The sequence below is a fragment of the Musa acuminata genome, chromosome BXJ3-9, assembly GCF_036884655.1.
Source record: "Musa acuminata AAA Group cultivar baxijiao chromosome BXJ3-9, Cavendish_Baxijiao_AAA, whole genome shotgun sequence".
Classification (NCBI taxonomy): domain Eukaryota; kingdom Viridiplantae; phylum Streptophyta; class Magnoliopsida; order Zingiberales; family Musaceae; genus Musa; species Musa acuminata.
In genome coordinates, this window is record NC_088357.1 from 44,673,687 (window position 1) to 44,695,248 (window position 21,562).

Sequence of the window (21,562 nt, forward strand, 5' to 3'; positions counted from 1 at the left end):
TAAGCATCATGTAATTTCAAAGTAAATTAAAGGCATTTTGATTACCTCAGCGTCGAAAGGCGTAAAGGCGTAGTTTGCCACCTCGCCCTTGTTGATTTTCTCCTCGTCTTCGGAGGAGCTCGATTCATCCCAATTTTTGTTCTTCTTCTTACGTTCAAAGCAAGTAGTTCCGTTCTTTTTACTTTTTAATTTTTGTTTCATTTGTTGTTTAAGTTCACCATCACTTGAGCTTATGCTCGAGTGGTCTTCAAATGTTCTATGTCCCAAATCCTTCTTATTCTTTGGAAGGTGGTTCTCAAGTTCTTCACTTGCATTGCACGTCATTTCATATGTGATCAATGAACCAATTAGTTCTTCAAGTGAAAATTGGTTCAAGTTTTTCGATTCTTGAATAGCAGTTACTTTTGAATCCCAAGTTTTAGAAAGTGAGCGCAAAACTTTGTTAACGAGTTCAAAATCCGAAAAGCTTTTACCAAGTGAATTTAAACCATTGACGACATCCGTAAAACGGGTGTACATGTCAACAACGGTTTCGCTTGGTTTCATATGAAAAAGCTCGAAATCATGCAGTAAAATATTAACTTTCGAGTCTTTGACTCTACTAGTTTCCTCGTGCGTGATTTCAAGAGTGCGCCAAATATCGAAAGCCGTTTCGCACAAAGAAACCCGATTGAACTCATTTTTGTCCAAAGCATAAAATAAGGCATTCATAGCCTTTGCGTTTAAAGAAAAATACTTCTTCTCTAAATCCGACCATTCGTTCATCGGTTTAGAGGGAAGTTGAAAACCGTTTTCAACGATATTCCATAAATCCAGATTTAGAGAAATCAAGAAAACTCTCATTCGAGTTTTCCAATAAGTGTAGTCCAATCCGTTAAAGAATGGTGGACGAAAGACCGAAAAGCCCTCTTGAAGAGCCATTTCTCTCGGGTGTAAATCCGAAATGAGAAATACCCCGCTCTGATACCAATTGTTAGGATCGAGAGCACTAAGAGGGGGGGGGGGGGGTGAATTAGTGCAGCGGAAATCTTTCAGCGATTAAAAACGAAAAGCTGCGTTCGTTCAATAAAAAAAAAACTATTATGATGCAAAAGCTAATTCTCAGTTTGTATCTAAGTGCAGTTTGCGTCTAAGCGCAGATTGCGTCTAAGCGCAGTTTGCGTCTAAACACAGTTTGCGTCTAAGCGCAGTTTGCGTCTAAACACAGTTTGCGTCTAAGCGTAGTTTTACGTCTAAGCGCAGTTTACATCTAAACTCAGATTTACGTCTAAACGCAGTTTTACGTCTAAACTCAGATTTACGTCTAAACGCTGTTTTACGTCTAGACGCAGATTTACGTCTAAACTTTGAAACTCGTTTGTATACTCGCAGAAAGCAGTATGCAGTTGATATCAAGACGTAAACGTGAACTGAGAACTGATGATTGTGAGAGGAAAGCCGATTTACGTCTAAATGCAGTTTTACGTCTAAATGTTGAAACTCGTTCGTAAAATTGTAGAGGACAGTTTGCAGTTATCAATAGGATCAAAATGTAAGTGTAAACTGCAAAGAAACTCTTTCGTAAAAGCACCGAAGACAGTTCTACAGAATCAAACGTAAACGTAAACTGTAATGTACGAAAATACGAATTTACGTCTGAATGCAGATTCGGAAGAACAGCACTTAGAACTTGTTCGTGAAAGCGCAGAGAGCAGTAGTAATGGAGGAGGTTTGCAGTAATGATAAAGTGCTCAAAAATAAACGCAAACCAGAGATTTAGAGTGGTTCGGTCAGCCTTGACCTACTCCACTTTTGGCTTCCTCTACCGACGAGGTTGCCGACGTCAACTAGGGGCCTTCCTTCAATGGGCGAAGGCCAAACTGCCCTTTTACAGTTTCTCTCCTTTTAACAGGCTCAGGAGACAACCTTTACAGACCTTTCTCTCCTCACTTTACAACTGAAAACTTGAAGAACAGAAGGAGGAGACTTAAAGGCTTTACAACACTTTTGAGCTCTTAGAATCACAGAAAAGATCAAGATTTCGGTGTGGGTCTTTTTCTTTTCAGTGCTGAATGGGTGGGGTATTTATAGGCCCCAACCCAATTCAAATTTCGAGCTCAAAACGATCAAATCCCGAAATTCCGGGATCAGGCGGTTGCACCTCTTGACTGGAGAGGTGGCACCGCCTGGCAGAGCTCGAAGTCTGAGCTCAGGCGGTTGCACCTCTCGACTAGAGAGGTGGCACCGCCTGGCAGAGCTCGAAGACTGAGCTCAGACGGTTGCACCTTCTCTGTCAGGGGTGGTTGCACCTTCCTGCCAGAGCTCGAAGACCGAGCTCAGGCGGTGCATCTCCTGACCAGAGAAGTTTCTCTTCGAGAAGTTTCTCTTCTCTGCCAGAGGTGATCGCCCCTTTCTGCCAGAGGTGGTTGCACCTCTCTGCCAGAGGTGGTTGCACCTCTCTGCCAGAGCTCGAAGACTGAGCTTAGGCTGTGCATCTCCTGGCCAGAGAGGTCGTACTTCTCTTCCAGAGCTCGAAGACTGAGCTCGGTGATTGCATCACCAGGCAGAGCTCGAAACTTGAGCTCAGGCGGTGCTACCGCTTGACAGAGGAGGTTGCACCGCCCAGTCTCGCTTGGAGACTGAGCCCTGGGCGGTTGCACCGCCTGGCTGGAGCGGTTGCACCTCCCAGTCTCGCTGGGAGACTTAGCCTGGGCGGTGGCACCTCCCTGCCTGGGCGGTTGCACCTCCCACAGCTTCTTGGGTTCGAATGGGTTGAACCATTCGACCCAACTTGAGTTCTTCAGGGGCCCAATTGCCCCAGGATTAAGCTAATGGGATCACCTCCCATTTCTAACTTAATCACCGTGCTAACTACGATTAAATCTAAGACAATTTCTGAAGCTTTGCTTCGGTACGTCAATTGCTTTTTCCGGCGAGTTTCCGGCGAACTTCCGTCGATCATCCGATGAACCCTCGGTGATGCTTCTGCGGACTTCCAGCAAACTCCTGGACTTTGCGACGATCCACTTGGCGAGTTCCGACGAGCTTCGCTTGGCAAGCTTCTGGACTTCTCGGATCTGTTCCCGCAGAACCTCTGACGACCGTCCGTACTTACGTCGAACTCTCGAACTCCCAACGTGATCATGAACTTGACTCCGGCGCAACTCCTGCTGCTTGTCTATCTTTCATCGTAGTTAATCCTGCACATGTAAAACAAAAACTTCGATCGAGACAATTAATCCTAAGCAATTAACCAAGTTGTCCGGCATGTCATTGGTCCCTCGACGCTTCGTCCGATTCTTCGGCGCATCGTCCTTTCCTGCGGCCTATTGCCCAATCGGCCAGTTGGCTCCGCAACTCCGATATCCTTGGCATAATACCCGCTCTTCTTGGCTCGATGCCCGAGTCCACGGCCCGAAGCCTTCTGTCGATACGTCGACCGATCCACCGGCCCGACGTCCAATCTTCTGACATGTTCCTCTGGCACAACATGATGTTACTGCTTTAATTGTCTCATCCTGATCGAAGCATCCTGCGTTACTCAAAACGCAGATTAAATCATAAACATATATCAAGTAGTTTCATCATCAAAATACGAGATTCAACAATTGCAAGTTCTTACTTTGCTCCTACCTCAATTAGTCCAACATATGATATTGCCATCTCAACTACATAATATTTAATTAATTTTTAAAATATAATTTTATCAAACAATATTTATGTTAATACATATTTAAAATATAGTTTTCATCTATTATTTTTCAAACACTCAAAGTATTTTATAATTATACATTATTCAAACCCTTTTCTCCAAATATACTTGAAAAATATATTTTCCCAAACAAATACACTCTATATCCATTAGGATATCTATGACACCCTTGATCTACTTATACATTATATGATAATCCTTTTATTACAAGTTGGCTAGATTATTATGGAATTCATATATATGTTGATATTATCTTATCAATAATTATAATGAAGTCAATGCAAATTCATTGTCATTGATGAATAAGGTTATTGACAAGACAAAATTTATTCGTATATATCGACATGTATCCACCTTAGCTCCTTCGCATTGACATTAACTATATTTACACCACCACTCCTTTGGATATCTCGAAATGCATCAAGTTACCTCAACAAAATTGAGGTGCACCTTCATAAACAATATTAAAATTATAACTCTATCACAATAATATCATCATATTAACACCACACTTATATCACAACAAAATTGAGATATAACTTCACAATCCAAATGAAAGTAGTACACCACTCTAACCAAACCTTTAGTACTAGAATATGCTAACCGATCTTGTCTCACCGTAAGATCATTTTATCACCGTCGGAGGTCCTTTCTAATACAATGCTTAACCCATGATAGCCACCCCTATAGCACTTTGTCAATGTGAGATCACGGGAAAAAAAAAATGCCTCTTCTAGATTGTCATCTAGAGGAGAAAATGGCATCGACTAGATTGTCATATGGAGAAGAAATTTCCTTGTCAAGAAAGGATAACTCCAAATGAGAACATGCAAAATAAAGACCTTTATCTTTACATAAATATTTTTTTTTCTCTTTTATTATAAGCTTAATAGACTAAAGTAAATATAAAACATTCTTTGACATGAGCGTCAAAGAGATTATAAATCAACCTTTATTTCCTTTGTCTTACGAAGGATTTCACGAGGTTAATGATGAATAGTTATTAGAGCAACGATAATTTTTAAGAATCATGAATTTAATTTTTATTAATTTATAATGTGAATATTTTGTTAAGTAATATATATATTTTCGAAAATAAAGAATAGATGTACAAATATAACTCGTTATTCAAGAAAAAAATTAGAATTTCTCGAAGAACTTAACATGATTAATTGTTCTTTGTGGTTGAAAATGAGAACGATCTCCGAGTAAGTTTCACACACACACACAAACAAAGCGAACTTCCACCCAAACTCAATTGTCAACCGTAGAAAAGAAAAAAAAAAACAAAAAAAAAATGGCGATCAAAGCAGAAAGCAAAGCAGTTGATACATTATTAATAGCTCAAAGGAAACATGGAATTCCCAAAGCACACACATACGACAAAAGATATTATGCGTAAGTCCGCACATACGCGCACGCACAGCAACTGATCAATCGGTCTCCGGTGGCGGCAAGTTCATGGCTTTCGGCTCATCCTCAGCACTCTTTTTGGCATCCTCCTTGCACCAAAGCCCTTCTTTATTGCAAGGCCAAGAACTTAATTCCTTGTGCGATGAACTTTTTTTCCCACAGTTTAATTTCTCGACGAATCGGAGCCCTGGGAACGAAGTTGTCAGGTTCTCCCAGCTGGGATGATCCAGATAATTGAGGAACCTCAGGCGCAGCGCCTCCACCTTCCACCCCCGGCCGTCTCCAAGACTTCGGAGCATCCCTCCCCTCAGGTACAGTTTCTTCAGCTTTTGTAATTTAAGGGGATCAATCCACTGCGGGAACTCCTCCTCGGTGAAGCACCGGAGGTCCAGCTTCTCTATCGTACTAGGAAGGGTAACCTTAGCGGGATCAAGGGAACGATCCGCTGCAATCTTCTTGGTTTCTTTCTTCGTCAGTGGCCTCGCTCCCGAAGCTTGTCTGTCAGCAGCAGCAGCAGTAGCAGTAGCAGCATCAGATGATTGTTTGGACTTCGGTGGGAGATCTTCGATTGAGTCCTTACCAGTCCCTTGTTGTTTCTTCTCCTGTGAGGGCGCCTCAGCACCTCTGGTGGAATGAGAGTCTTCCTTCTTCGTTGTAACCACTGCCCATGTTATGATAAGGGTGGTGAGCGTCTTCAACTCGCCCAACATCTCCAGCTCCGTTTCTGCGATCCGACTGCCTATGTTGATGCTGAGCTTCCTCAACTTGGCCAGCTTGGCCAACTCATGGAGATGACAAACATGTTTGTCATCAGGCCCACTGATCAGTAAAAACCCCTTGAGCACTTCCAGATCGGAGAGGTTGGCGATGCTCTTGGGCATCTTGTCGAGCAGGAAGCAGTCCGACACGTCCAGGTACTGCAGCTTCTTGGCGGACCCGAGCGCCTCCGGCAGCTTCTCCAGATTGTGGCACGCCCGGAGGTCCAACACTATCAGCTTGGTGAGCTTGCCGATGGACTCGGGAAGCGTTTCCACCCTCGATACGCCTCTGAGGCTTATGTACCGCAAGCTCTTGCAGTTGTCAATCCCCTTCAAGAACTCGTCGTTCTTGACCTCGATATGGTGCTTCTGGTCCGACTCCTTCCACCGCCCCAGCTGCATTGTGGTCATCTCGCCCTTGTTGACTAGCCATGTGGGTTCGAATTCGACGTAGCGCTTGTAGACGTTGTAGACGGTGAGCAGTCGATTTTCCGCATCGTCGCCGATGGGGGGTAGTTTGAGGCGCAAGCACGCACGGCGACTCCTGGAATAGTCGTCGCTGGGGCGGCCGTCCTGGTCGAATTCGAGGAAGGCATTGCTCTTGGCGACGGTGATCAACAGCCTGCGAATCCACGACTGTATACTGAAGTAGTGCACCTCGTCACAGTGCTTCTTCTTAATGGTTATGATTAGGCCCTTGGAGACGAGTTGGTCGAAGCATTTCTTCCCTTCCTCAGAAGTCTGCACTATTTCCTCGCCCATCCACCAGTGGATCAGCAGCCTCTTCTTGAGGACAGCGTTCGGCGGGAAGACGGTGAGGCAGAAGAGGCAAAGCTTCAGCTGAGTCTCGAAGCTGTCGACCACAAGCAATAGGTGCGCCCACGCGGAGCTCTCTAGGATCTGCCGCTCCAGTGGGAAATCCTCCTCCCCCTCCTCCTCCTCAGCATTGGATTCCTGTTCACCCGACGAATCCATTGGCTTCACCCCTAATTCCTCGAATTTGAAATTGATGTTTTCCATGATTTTGTCGAGCTTTTTGAGTGGGCTCTCGTCGGTGATTCCCGACCGCAACAGCTCGTCGACTTGCCTGGCGACGAGTGCAAATTTATTTATGGCGGCGTCTTCTTTTTCCTTGGATTGCCGCAACATTTTTCTCAGCTCCTCCATTTTTTCCTTGATCTTGTTGAACCGCTCAAGAACATCACGAACATCCTCGGAAGAAGCATCCTTCGGATCGGGGACGAAGCGGCCTTTGGCTTCTTCCAAACGCTTCATCAACCGAGACACTACTTCGACGCTGGATCCGCCGCAGGGGAACATGGTCGGAAGCAAGAAACGAGGCACAGGAGAAGGTCGGGATTATGGTGGCTTCGTGTTACGCCCGCAACCCATATAGCTGCATCGGAATAATCTACGTAACGCACAAGGAAGAGAAATGGAAAAATAAAGACAGAGAATAAAGATAAAAGAGAAAGAGAAAAGAGAAAGAGATATTAATAATAACAATAGCTTAGATTTAACATATATAAATATATGAATATTAAATTATTAAAAAGAAAAGAAATAAAAGGAACAAACACACAAAAAGCAAAAGAGAAAAAAAAAGACACGGACAAAGAAAAAGAAAAAAAGAGAAAGTTTAGGTTGCACATTAGTCCACCTACCGGAGGCAGCACATCTTCATCAATACGCACTTGCAAAGCAACACACCATATGGAGGAGTCTCAATATCTACCATGGCATCCGTAAGACCGTCAACCGACCTTTACACTTTGTTTGATAAAAATATAGTATCTATATATATAAATAAAATTATTCGAAAGTAAACCAGATCAATATATATATATATATATATATATATATATATATATATATATATATATATATATATATATATATATATATATATTCGAAGTATCTTCCAAATAAAAATATCATTCTTCCAAAATGCTGCTTACGTTAGTAATTTGAAATATTGATCAAAATATATATATATATATATATATATATATATATATATATAAATAAAAGATCGAAGAGGTTTCTTGACTTATTCACTCTATACTTAAGTTAGTAATTTGAAATATATAAGTATGAATAAGAGTAGTCGAGAGAAGTCATCTCTTTTTCTCTACGTTAAAGGTGAGACTTTATATTTGATCGTAGAGAGCATTACGAAAATGTGTGATTATCCTTCTCTTCATAAATGGTAAAAAGAAAGTCTATGGTTATCTTTCTCATCATTAACGACGAGAAGAAAGTTTGTGATTGTCTTTCTCATCATAAACGATAAGAAGAAAGCTTCATCTTATCCTCCCTTATTATGCACGATAGTGATGTGTCGAATAATTACTTTACCAGTATATCTCTGAACGTTGTCCTGCCCCGAAGGCGTGCTTTGAGGCTGCTTTGAGAAGGACTCGAAGTGTAATGTTGAATTTATTCGACACATGAGCGTCCAAGATTTCCTCTTGCAGGTCGAGTTTTCCCGACACATGCATCACAAGCACACTTTACCTTGTGCCTCTGCTATGACAGAGTTTTTTTCATATAGGTTAGGTTTTTCCGACTCATATGTTTTGGGTACATTTGGTTTTGCACCTCTTATATAACGGATTTCCCTTTACATGGGTCGAGATTTCTCAACTCACATCTCGAGTGCATTAGGTTTTATGCCTATGTCGTAGGAGATTTTTCTTCACGTGTGTCAGGTTTTCTCGACTCACATGTTGGGTGCATTTGGCCCGACAACTCTGCTATGGGAATTTTAACTTGACGTTGGTTGGGTTTCCCAACTCACAAGCCTTGGGAACATTTGGTTATGCACCTCCGTTGTGGCAAATATACCTTAGCATGGGTCGAGTTTCCTGACTCACATACCTCAAGCACATTTAACCATATGCCTCCACCATGGTAGATATACCATGGTATGGGTTGGGTTTCCTGACTCATACGCCTCAAGTATATTTAGCCCTACACCTCTATTGTGATGGGTTTACCTTAGTACAGATCAGGTTTTCTGACTCATACACCTTGAATATATTTGGCCTAATGCTTCCATTGTGATAGATTTACCGTAGCGTGGGTCGGGTTTCACAACTCACACACCTCGAGCACATCTGGTTCTACGCCTCTGTCGTGGTGGATTTACCTTGGTGTAGGTGGGTTCTCCGACTCATACGCCTTGAGCACATTTGGCCCTATGCCTCCGCCTTAATAGATTTACCTTGGCATAGGTCAAGTTTCTCGACTCATATGCCTAGTGTACATTTGAGCCTTTACCTCCGTTGTGGAAGATATATCCTGACTCATAAGCCTCGAGCATATTTAACCTTATGCATACATTATGACGAATTTACCTTGGTAGGCCAGATGTACCCAAGGAGTGTGAGTTGAAAAATCTGACCCGCACCAAGGTAAATCTACCACAATAGAGGCACAGGGCCAAATGTGCTTGAGATGTGCGAGTCAAGAAACCCGACCCGTACCAAGGTAAATTTGTCATGGTGGAGGTGGAGGGCCAAATGTGCTTGAGGCATGTGGGTCGAAAAACTCAACCCATGCCAACGTATATCCGCCATAATGGGGGCATAGGGCCAAATGTGACCAAGGCGTGTGAGTTGGGAAACTTGACTCGTGCTAATATATATCCATCACGATGAAGGTATAGGGCCAAATGTGCTCAAAGCATGTGAGTCAGGAAACCCAACCCACACCAAGATAAATCCGCCATGCCGAAGATGAAGGGTCAAATGCACCCGAGAGGTGAGTAAAGAAAACCCAACTTACATGAAAGAAAATTTGCTATGATAGAGACGCAAGGCCAAATACACCCGATATGCGTTAATAAAGAAAACTCAACCCTCGTAAAGAGAAATCTGCTACGGCAAAAGCGCAAAGCCAAATGTGTCCGAGACGCACGAGTCGAGAAAACTTGAACATGTGAAGAAAAATCTGCTACAACGAAGACACAAGGTAAAATGTGCTCAAGACGCATGCATTGGGAAAACCCAACCCGTGGGAGAAAATCCTAACACTCATGTGTCGGATGAATTAAACATCGCACTTCAAATCCGTCTCAAAAGAGCCCTAAAGCACACCTTGGGGGTGGGGGGACAATAATATGATATATACTATATACTAACGGCTAATCATTGGACACATCACTTCCACATGGCACCCAATAAGAGAGGATAAGATCAAACTTATTTCTTGTCATTTATGATAAGAAAGACAATCACAATATTCATTCTCGTGAAAGATAACCTTAAGCTTCCTTCTCATCATTTATGAAGAGAGACAATCATATATTCTCACCATTTATGAAGAGAAAGATAATTATAAATTTCATTAGTGCTCTTTACGATCATGTATAAAAGCTCACCTTTAACACCGAAAAAAAAGACTTCTCTTGACTACTCACATTCATACTCATATATCTTAGATTACTAAGATAAGTGTCGAAGGGACGAGTCAAAAAGAATCTCTCAATCTCGATCTTCATACATGTAACACATGGATCTTCATACATGTAACACATGGAGAGTACAACGTTTTCACCTCAAAGTTATTTTGAATAATCATATGCAAACAGGTCAGGACCATATCGAGTTGACTAATACATCAACAAAATCCCTAAATAGTAAGAAGAAAGCTTGTGATTACCTTTCTTCTCATAAATAAAAGGATATACAACCCCTATCATCTGGAAGTGATGTGTCGGATGATTAATCATTAATATATCCTGTCATTTTTAAGTATGGATGCTATTAATCGAGAAAAAATACAATCGTAAATTTTCTTACCACAAGCTTCATTCTCGCCATCTATAAGAAAGACAATCACAAATTTCCTTATGATTAGGTATAAAACTCGTCTTTAACAAAAAGAAAAAAAGACAATAATAAATTTCCTTATTCTCCTTACGACTAGATATAAAACTCGTCTTTAACAGAAAAAAGAAAGAGAAATTCTCACTACTCACGTTAATGCTGATATACATTTAATTATGCTGATATACATTTAATTATTAACTTGAGCATTAAAAGAATCGAATCAAGAAACCTTCGGACCTCGATCTTCAATGTAAGTGATACCTTAGGAAAAGTATGTTTCTGCCTCCAAAACACTTCTAACAATCTTACACAAACGAATTCAAACTACGTAAAGGTGACAAGACGTCAACGACCTTTTTGCCCTAACAACACTACGTGACACTTGTACATATTGCTATGGAGGTCAAATATATGCTAATATCTTATCGATAATTAACATGAAACCATGTAGATTCATTATCGCTGATGATTTTTCATGATACATGCATATCATAATGTACAAGTCTCCAAGCACGAGGACAAGAAAACCTAGCACGATCAGCCAGCGTACCTTGAGGCCGATTGAGTTGCGACTGGATTGATGAAGCCACAAAGCTTGAAGACAGGCCAAGTCGACTCGCACAGTCAAGAGGACAAACGTCTGTATAGTTGACAGACTATTCCTCGATGTAGCTTGGTGATTGCATAAATCATACAAAACAAGAAAATGCAGGGTAACGTGAAAAAAATCCTGTAATGCAATTAATCAGATGAGGCATATCAATGCCATCATGTATAGCTAATGGCCTGGCAGCAAATCCTACAGGGAAACCATCAAATTTGTGAAGGTAAATAATTTCTTGAGTTCATTCCTCCATGCTAATATATGTTCATTCCTCCATGTTTGGATTTGGAATCGGTGTCCGACCAAGCCCGATTTGATCTGGCTACCTACAACCTAGGAGTGATCTACTAGCTTTGTCAATATGGTTAGTCTTATAAAAGTAGCACTTATAATAACAATCTGATGTTATGACTTTAAGAAAAGGCTATCAAATTGGATTAATTCAAACAAATATTTGACCTCATACAAAACAAGAAAGAATTCACTCTACACAAATAAACTTGATGAATATTGCATATCCATTTTAAACCACATGCAAAATTAACCAACATTGATATTCCAGTAGTTTAAACTAAAATCAGCATAGAACAAGCTACCATTTCACATAAACACATAAAAATGTAATGCTGAAATGTCAACAAAGACAAATTAGAAGAGAGAGGTCCCCTTCCCCTTCTTGTCTCCACCAATCTCAAAGTGCTTGCATCTCTGTGAAGGTAATGAAAATGATAGTTGTTACAAATAAAAATTCATAAAAGGAAAGAAGCAGCGGAAGATCACAGTTGGTACCTTTATCGGATGCTGCGAATAATGCTTGCAACTTTGGCATTGAAGCTTCAACACGATTTTCTTGGTAGTTTTTGCCTGGCAGCGAAATACAATGACTTTTAATACACCTACACAAACTTTCAGATGGCAGTAATATAGATAGCTAAAGTGTCATTAAAAGACATTGCAAGTACTTTGAAATAGAGTGTCTCAGAAATCTAGTAATCATGTGCAGTTTAATTTGGATAAGTCAAAACACAAAAACTAACTTTTTATTGCAAATTAAGCAACAAGGAGATCTGCAATGGTAGCTAATATCAATTCACGCATCAGTAGAATTATATTTCAATTAATCACCATAGAACAGACAGTAGTACCTTCTTGTGGAAAACAGGCTTCGTCTGTCCACCATAACCAGACTGCTTCCTGTCATAGCGGCGCTTCCCTTGAACAGAAAGGCTATCCTTACCCTTCTTGTACTGTGTTACCTTGTGAAGCGTGTGCTTCCTGCAAGCCTTGTTCTTACAGAATGTTTTCTTGGTCTTTGGCACGTTCACCTGTATGATAACATTAATGGTAAAAGTCCAACATCCAACATCACGGAATTAAAACAAATGAAAAAAATCAAATAAAGCTAGGAAATGAAAAGTTTTGCTACAAGAAATGTTGATCTCATCCCATCCATTAATAGCGTCAGCTAACGATAACACCCAAAAATCTACTTGAAGTTCAATGACCACCTATATTTGAGATAAACCATAAGTTAGCAGAACTCCAACCACAATCATCTTATAATAACTAAAATACAGTGCCCATACCATGAAACTCTTCGTCACATATGAAAACCACTAGCCATTCAATACGGACATATTATTAAGTCAAACTTCAGATCCAAAAGACCCCAAATCTATAGCACAAACCAAAAATATACACAATGCTACACCTAAAAAGAAGTTCAAACACCTACAATGTTACCTGGATGAAAAACAATGCATTTCTAATTCAGAGGCTCTCACGACGATTATGGTTATGCAGCATGCAGGCTGTTACACCAGGAAGGTAAAGCTCTGGAACACAAGTTACAATAACAAAGAACCATGGAAATTTCCAACCTCAACACTAGTTCTAAACTCTTTTCTCACTCTACCCTGACACGCATCTCAAGATAGAGGCATGAGATAAAAGAAGAATCACGGTCGATCTTGGGTTCCCAAAGGGAAAGGAAACAATCATATAGAACCCATTATGAGTGAGCCGAAAATGACTTAATAGGCTCAATTTTGACTCTACTTAAATTGGTATTCTCCAAGATCAATTGGGGTACACGAAAAAGCAAAAGAACAAGAGAGGGATTTCGCACTCAGAATACCTTTGAGCGACGACTTCATCCACAGTAGTGAGATCTCAGAAAATTAGAAAAAAGACTTCAATCGATTAGAAGATATATCAAAATAGGTAATTTTGAATTTGAACCAAATTAGATATGCATTCCAAAACTGCGACAACATAGAGTGCTAAACACATGAAACAATTAGCCCTGCAAAGTTCAACAAAGGATCTTAAAGAATGCCCTTTATTTCATCCAGAATGCCTAAGCAGCGGAAAGCAAACATAGGCATCCACATCTCTCTAACCTCATACTTGCACAGCAAAAAATGTAGCTGACGCGGACACTGAACCATTAAAAGCCCAATCTTTAATCCGACAGATCCAAGAAATCAAATATTTCGAAACAAGGACAAGAATCGAGCAGAAAGAGTTCGACCGCATTACCATGGCTGCAGGTTAGCGTTAGGGTGGCCGCCTCCGAAGCGTAGGAAGAAACGCTTACGCACCCATTCGAGGCCCTTTTATATGCCAGGACGGTAAGTTAGGGTTAGGGTTCGATAGATATTACTATTTATAATTTTTTATTTATAATTATGAATAATAAGAAGAGGCTCCGAATAGTAAACTTCAGGTTTGAAGTAAATACCGAACTTGCTCCTCTGCCTTAATGGTCGGGGTGGAGTTGAAGATGATTCAGAGCTCGATTGGATGGAATAGAACATCAAGTTGCAAGCTTTAGATCGGCGAACACCTCAGTGGCTTCTCTTGGATTCTGAAAACAAATGAACACAACAAATGAAGCTGTTGACTGCAGATGGGAGTGAGTTGCGTTGAGTGCCAACATGAAGGAAGCCATGGAAGCAGAAACGATAAGAGTAAATGGTTGGGAAAGATTATGCAGCGACAAGGAGATGACGAGTTGAAGGCAGCGATGAACGATTGCATAGAATAGAAGAAATGCTATGATAATTCACCATTGTCTTGTGGAGATTTTGCACTCAATTGAATAATTCATTGAATGTTGATCTTCTTCTCCAACTGCATCACTTTTCAGCACTCTGATTGCAAGTTTTCTTGGTTTCAACCATGATTGGAGTGAACATTTGGTTATACAAAGAGTTCATCGATCATTGCTTAAAACGGTGCCGGAAACTTCTCTTTTCTTCTTCTTTCTGCTGCATTCCTGATGCAAGAAAAGAAGCTACATCCTCATGAAATGAGTCCCGAGTGTCCTGTTCAACCACAACATCTTCATTATATCATTATGTTCTATTTCTTAGCTTTAATACTTTTGAAATCTTTGCATCAAGACATTTTTCGTCTATAGATAATCTATCAATCTCTGTTGTTTGACCTGCTATTCTTGACATTGGAGATTCCAAGCGCGATCCCAACTGGTAGTCTCAGATGTCAAGGATCATCATCCATTCTTTTTCAGCTTGCTACTATGTGCAATCTTGCACTCGCAGTGAAAAGAAAGCTAAAAACCAGTAAAAAAGAACTTTGAAATCGATGATTGGTTCTCCTATGGTCAGATTTCTCTCTGCTTCCCATGGCAAGTTGAAGAGCTTAGCCGCGACAAATTTGAAGATCTTGTTCACATTAATGCTGTGTGTGGCACTCGAGAAGAACAGCGTTGCGTTCATCTCTCTTGCGTACGCTCTGGCCTGGATGAGAGAACACAAATTACCAGCTCGTTCCTGCTGCAAGATGGTCATTAGAATTCATCAAGAACAGTGATCAAGGTTCCAAGTAGATGAAGACAATCAATGTTTTTGTTTCGATATCATTATTGAACTTGTAATCATCCAGTGAGTTTCAATGATAACTTCTAGTCATGAGATGGTTGACTAATTATATGAGAGATTATAATGGTCAACGCCAAATGACCGAAGAACTCATTGAGCAATTGTGATCCTTCAAGTCATTGCTGATATGATGTATGTTGACATTGGCACTGATGTTTTTGGGTGCAAAATAAATGATCATTTTTTTTACAGAGAAGTCTGCAGCAAATCATTTTATTGGAAAAAGAAATAGAGTGCTGGTCTCACACAACTGAGTAATTTAGTAGGATTTTGCCACCAAATGAATAGAGTAATTTAGGAGGATTGTGTGATATCTGACAAAGCTTGGGATAAAACTGGGGATTGGATATATCCAGCATCATCAAATAAAAAATAAGATGCAACTTGTTTGACTTCAATACAAGTCAACGACTACAAAACTTCATGGGATTAAGCCTTCCTGCAGATTTCTTTTTCTTCACACTTCATGAATGGAAAAAGTGAGAAACTAGTCAAATATTATGATCACGAGTCATATGTTTGTGTAGTTATTATGAACATGTTTCTTCATGGTAGACACTAGATCAGTATCCTCCTATTTCATTCAATAAAAAATGTAGGGGAGTATTTGAGAATGTCCACAAGGAGATGAAAGCATCAATTCAAATAAGAACTTAATTGACTTGTAACCTTCTTGGATTTCAGCCTATTAACCATGCTATCTTTGTGGCAATCATAGCATTAATGACCAAGTTAAGTGCTTTGCTTAGGACATCATGATCTGAAGCAAGAACAGTTTAGCAGACTCATCTAGGGTTGATCAGAATTTAAGGTAGTTGAAAACCTAAAAGATAGGCTTGAGATATGTTTGTCTCTTGTTCTCAATTGATGATGCAGGAAATCTGCAATATATTCCTCACTATTCTGGACAAAAACTGATGAACTTAACAACATGAGTCACTGGTCTATTTCCAAACTTCAATTTTCCTTCTATTGGTCATATGTAATTTTTGCTGAAGACAAAAAAGACAAATAAAAAGAAAAGAGAAGTTGCCAATAGATCCAATCATGGTCTTAGTTGTACATCCAAGAACAGTTGAATTTGTATCAGACCTAACCCAAACACTAAAGTTGGACACAAAACTGTATGAGATCATGAATTTGTATCAGATGTTGCAATACATCTAAACAGAACTATCAGAATTTAGACAGTACTCCTCATCTCTGTAGTTGATCATGCTCAGTATGTCCAGGTCAACCAGGTCTATGTTCAAGTCCTCCACAAAGTGCATTCAACAGTAAACAGATGAATGGATTGAGAAAGCAAGATGATGATAGCAAATCTTTGGAGGAATCCAATCACCACCAAAGGTGGGCCAACTTGTCACATTCTCACTGTTTGTACCAAGATTTTGTTAAGCTTTACATCAAGCACTAAGTTCTTATGCATCACCAACAGCATCTCAATCAATTTCCATGAAGATTTATAATAGAGTCACATAGTTGATTCTGACACAGCAGCAGATAACAGATACAAAAGTGCCACATCCTCTTCTACATGTAGACAAATCTATCTCATGCAAACAGTCAGAATGAAGGGATCCAAAGGCAGTGAAACAAATCAATGCCATGCTGTTTCAGCATGTAACATACTCCCTAAATGTCGAGTAAAAGAACTGACAGCAAGCTTAGATAAGCGATTCTCTACATTGCAGTTGAGGATACCAGCAGAAGATGACACAATCAAGTGCCAGTCTCACCTGTTCTTTTCCTAACAAGTAGTCATGTGACAGGAAAGCACAAGAAAGCAAATCCATGGTAGCTACTCTGCCATCATCCTCCACATAATTCCATAAAACCAAGCGCCAAGACCACCCAATCTTTCCTCGAAGCAATGGCTGCGGCGCCATCACCGGTGGAGGTTGGTGCTCAAGGGACAATAGCATCATTGATCTTGCAGGAGATAGAGTATCTCAGGAGGCTAGATCTAGACCACCGTGAAGTCTCCAACCAGAAAGAGCACAAAGTGAACACGGATGTGGCTTCCACCAGTGGAAGCTGTAAGCAAAAGCCATGCCCAAGTAGAGCAGCTCACAAGAAGAAAAAGAAGGCAGCAGCAGCAGCAGCAGCAGCAACCAGTGGAGGATTCCTTCCCAGTATCTGTTCTGCAACGGATGCCACTGACACAAGCCTTATTGAGAGGATTGCTAGAATTGGCTACAGGAACTTGAGGACTGATGGAAAGAAGCTGTCTGAGGACTAGGAGGTGGAAACAGAAAGCTTGGAGAAGCCAAGCTTCTTGAGCTGGCTGCTCATGGGATTGCTGCATTTTAGATCTACTATTTCCACGGTGTAAGCTTTCTTTCCAATCCTATCGGTGTCCATATTTCGGTTTACAGGATTATCCTCGGATCTTAGCATTGGAGCTCGGTGTCCATTTCGTCGTGCATGATTTGAACAATGTGCTTGTTCAGAATTGCTACCACCGCTACTTCTTCTGATACTGCCATGTTCATTTGTTTGGTTTCTCCTTTGTAATGCTCTCCTAGGATTAGCACCACAGGGTATGGAGACAGGAACTGTTTGCTGTTTTCTTCGAGTGGAAGAAGTTTGTTCTGAATGCTTTGGGGATTCTAATTCTCGAGTCATCAGGGTGCCAATTGTGCCAGTGGCACCGATCTTGACAGAGCCTCCATCATCATGGATAGCATCAGCTGCCCGAGGCATGTTATGTTGTGAAAAAGGGATCTTTTATCCCTGGAAAGCTTGGTTTTGATAGAAAATTGCACTAAATTTATATCTGATGCTTGTTCCAGTAGGTTGCTGGCAACAAATTCTGATAAAGTTTCATGGAAAGCAAAATAAACAGGATTAATTCATTACACTAAAAACAGGGAGCATCAAGAGATTTTGGTTTCTCTAGTAATGCAGACCATAATGTGCAGCATTACAAATAAAAACTAGCCATGGTAAACACAAAGGAAGGATTAATTCATATTTTGATGCAGATTTCATGAATGAAATGAATTCAGATCTTGTAAACTCTAACATCAAAGAAAAATGAACGAGTCATGGTCACAGTTACTCGAAATATCTCATGATCACATTGCCCTTTTCTGTACTTATCAATCCCTAGATACTGGACAACAGAACAATGATCAAAGGCAAAGCATAATAACGTGAATTCGACCAATTATTTTCCACATGGATACGGCCTTGACAATTTTTCATTATAGAATTTAACATATTCATTATTTCATTCCTCGTTTGCCAATATGATAATTAAAATATTCTGCTTTGAGCTCTTGCTCGACTTTTCATGACATAAAAAAAAATTTAGCAAGATATAAAATCTGAAGCATCAGGAATATACATTGTGGATTTCAGCTCAAGACACAAATCCATATATATTGCCCAGAAAGTTCTAATATTTGACTGAGATGAAGCAAACATTAAAAAATATAGACAAAAAAGGGAAAAAAGAAAAGCTTTGACAACAGCCTCTTGCACAAGAACTTTATAAAGAATTTCAGACATTTGGAAAACATACAATCTAATAGAATCGAGAAAAAAAAAAGCACCATCAGTGTTTGTTTCACATCAACCATGGAGTGGACAATGAGCATCATCCATATTTTGGGTCATCATAATTTGGATCAAAGATTCAACCATCAATATTGAAAAAAAATGTACTACTAGCTAAGTGTTCATTATTTGGCCAGTGACTACCATAAATCTTAAAGTCCATGGCAGAACCTATGGAGCACACCAAATCATGGAAAGAATCAAGTCAAAGAAAACAATTTACACGGCTTAAGCAGAATATAATTTTTGGCCCCAAGGATGAACTGACTTTAAACTTCAACTTTTGCAAAGCATTTCTGTGACTCCCCCTAAAACTTATATGACTAGTTTAGCTTCCTGCTCTTCATGATACAATGCTAATACTTCTTTATATGCTTAATAAACTTATTCCACATGCTAATAAAGATAAAAGGATAGCAGTTCAAAAAATTTTGAACCCGGATTTGTGAACAAGAAAGGCCTGCAAGCTAAGACCAAGAGGATTCTAGTGCAGGTGATACTAGTCTTAACTCAAGATCACAATTCACAGTTACTCCCAGGAGAAGACAAACTAGGAGGGTCACAATGCATACTGCTAAAAATTAAGAGGGTCCATGAATCTTCACAAGAAAACATACTGAAATGACCAAAAAACAAACTAAATACAATGATATCGTAGTAATACTCTGTCCACTGCTACAGAAACCAAGCAGCAGAACTACTTATGATCTTATTATCTTAATCATCTATTATTATTATACATAAGAACTTTTTCTTTTCCTTTGGACAAGTACAAGGAAAATGATTTTATTCTTTAATACAAACTTCATCAATTGAAATCAATCATCCTATACAGCATTCAGATAAAGAAAAAAGGTCAAAAAATAGAACATCAAAGAGACTTGAGGGGATCGAACCAAAATGTAGCTTACAGTGAATAACACTGACAATAAGAGTCATCAAAGCCCTAACAGCACTATCTCATTCATCAAACCCTTACTAGACTTCGAATCCATCATCAAACAACATGCAATCCAACAAGAACAAGTCCAAAGTTATGAACATCAGCAAGGAAAAGAACGACAAGACAAGGAAGATGGTGAGCAGCAGAAGAGGCGTACCAGTGAGGATCGATTGCTGGGGCTCTCCTCCTATCTCACCACACCAATATCGAGCTATATTATAAGGAGCAGAAGTGATCAACCAGAAGATAAGCATTACTGCAAAGAAAACAAAAGACAAAAGGAAAAAAGCAGTGCAATAAATTGTTTTCAATGAGATGGTCGGAAAACGCAATCTATCGGAGGGTGACAGTCGCAATCACCGGATCTTATGAGAATTTATTGTTCCACCATGTCTCCCTCCCTGTCGACTAAGGATATATATAATTAATATTTGCATGAGATGAAGATTAAAAATAAAAATAATAGTTTCATATTACTAAGAATTAAAAGAAACATATATCAATTTTAAATTGGATCAATGTTCAATCTCATGTATGTTAGAATTAATGTTATGATCATCATTCATGATGACCGACCATCTCTCAATAATTGATTTCACAAGGGAATGATGGTATTTAGTTCTTAGATGCATGCTTTCTCATGAATACATTTCCATGGCATTGTCACCTAACCATTCATTTCTAGAGTTTCAAAGCTGTTCTCCACATGAAGACTAGTTTGACTACTACAATGCACAAAAGCAATGATTACAATTTTTTTGGTCAAGAAAAAAAAAGAAAGAAAAGAAACAGTCATCAAAAAGTGGAAATGGAGACTAGTTTGATTGCTGATTGTTTTAATCTATGCCTACTGCAATCAACAAATATATGAGTAAATTTTTTGGCATAAAAATAAGCCATCTAAAAGGTAAAAGCAGGAGACAGCCTAGCCTGAGCAGCATCATCATGCTTTTGTTACCCACTGGACCACATAAATGTACTCTTGCTTTGGCTGCCAAATCAATATAACCATGCATTGAAGTTGGAGTGATGAAATTAAATTGTCATAGTTGATATTCCATTACAAAAACAAGAACAAAGAGAAAAATTGTCATGTAGGGACCCTTGACTGTTCTTGTCAAGACAACCCTGCATGTTTTCCTGCACTCCTGTAATGTCATCCATCATAGCCTGCCTTAATAAATGGCCATGCAAGCATTGCACATGCCCCTTCAATTAGTGAAGTAAAAGGAAGTGCAGCTGTTCCACCACTGTATTAATCTATCAAAAGTTTTCTTTTTTTCCAACATGTAGATATGCATTGGATTAAGTGCAATCAAAATGCATCATGGAAGTAAGACCAAACGAAGAGAAGCAGCAAGTGTGTGTTCAGATCGTCAAAGAACATTCTCTAAGTTGATACTGAAATATGCATTGGTTTATCTGAGTAAACCAGTTGATATTTTTTTGATGACAGAGTGGACAGAAGGCAACTCGAGCCAGCAACTACACAACCATACATGAGATTACAAGTTGAGGGAATACAAACAACAAGGTAGCTTCAACATACATGGTCTCCCGGATGAATCATAGCTTCTGGATAATTGACTTCCATGTCAAAATCTCAAGTGTTTCTAGCATAACTATAGAGTAGAAACTTCTATCAAAAGCAAAGCTACACCAGAGAAACTTGAATGCACATCTAATTGCAGTATAGTTTATACAAATGGAAACATCAAGAAGACAGAGTCCAGCACAAGAATGTGGCCATTTCAATTGCCAGAGGTCAGCTCTGCATCTGAAAATCTAGGCTAACACATGATCACCATGAGAAACCATGAAACTATCAGGCCAATCCAAAAAAGTCAGG

The 21,562-nt window shown here is 39.8% G+C and overlaps 3 protein-coding genes across 4 annotated transcripts; all 3 read right to left on the reverse strand.

Annotated features, from left to right (window-relative positions):
• Positions 1–5,124: 5,124 nt before the first annotated feature.
• Positions 5,125–7,182, reverse strand: LOC135649097 (uncharacterized). The gene has a single exon (XM_065167206.1). It carries the CDS (start codon positions 7,180–7,182, stop codon positions 5,125–5,127), a length of 2,058 nt encoding a protein of 685 aa, XP_065023278.1.
• Positions 7,183–11,788: 4,606 nt separating this feature from the next.
• On the reverse strand, positions 11,789–13,930 carry LOC103998895 (large ribosomal subunit protein eL42). 2 transcript variants are annotated; one of them, XM_065167595.1, is made up of 5 exons: positions 13,843–13,906; positions 12,728–12,809; positions 12,447–12,626; positions 12,091–12,165; positions 11,789–12,009 (listed from the first exon to the last, which is right to left on the reverse strand). In XM_065167595.1, exons 2-5 carry the CDS (start codon positions 12,752–12,754, stop codon positions 11,950–11,952), a joined length of 342 nt encoding a protein of 113 aa, XP_065023667.1. In that variant the 5' UTR covers positions 12,755–12,809; positions 13,843–13,906; the 3' UTR covers positions 11,789–11,949. The 2 variants fall into 2 exon arrangements, with proteins under 2 accessions (XP_065023667.1, XP_009418777.2); XM_009420502.3 differs by lacking the exon at positions 12,728–12,809 and having other exon boundaries at positions 13,843–13,930.
• Positions 13,931–16,305: 2,375 nt separating this feature from the next.
• LOC135649358 (uncharacterized) lies at positions 16,306–19,977 on the reverse strand. The gene is made up of 2 exons (XM_065167627.1): positions 19,871–19,977; positions 16,306–18,021 (listed from the first exon to the last, which is right to left on the reverse strand). Exon 2 carries the CDS (start codon positions 17,910–17,912, stop codon positions 17,445–17,447), a length of 468 nt encoding a protein of 155 aa, XP_065023699.1. The 5' UTR covers positions 17,913–18,021; positions 19,871–19,977; the 3' UTR covers positions 16,306–17,444.
• Between the last annotated feature and the right edge of the window lie 1,585 nt (positions 19,978–21,562).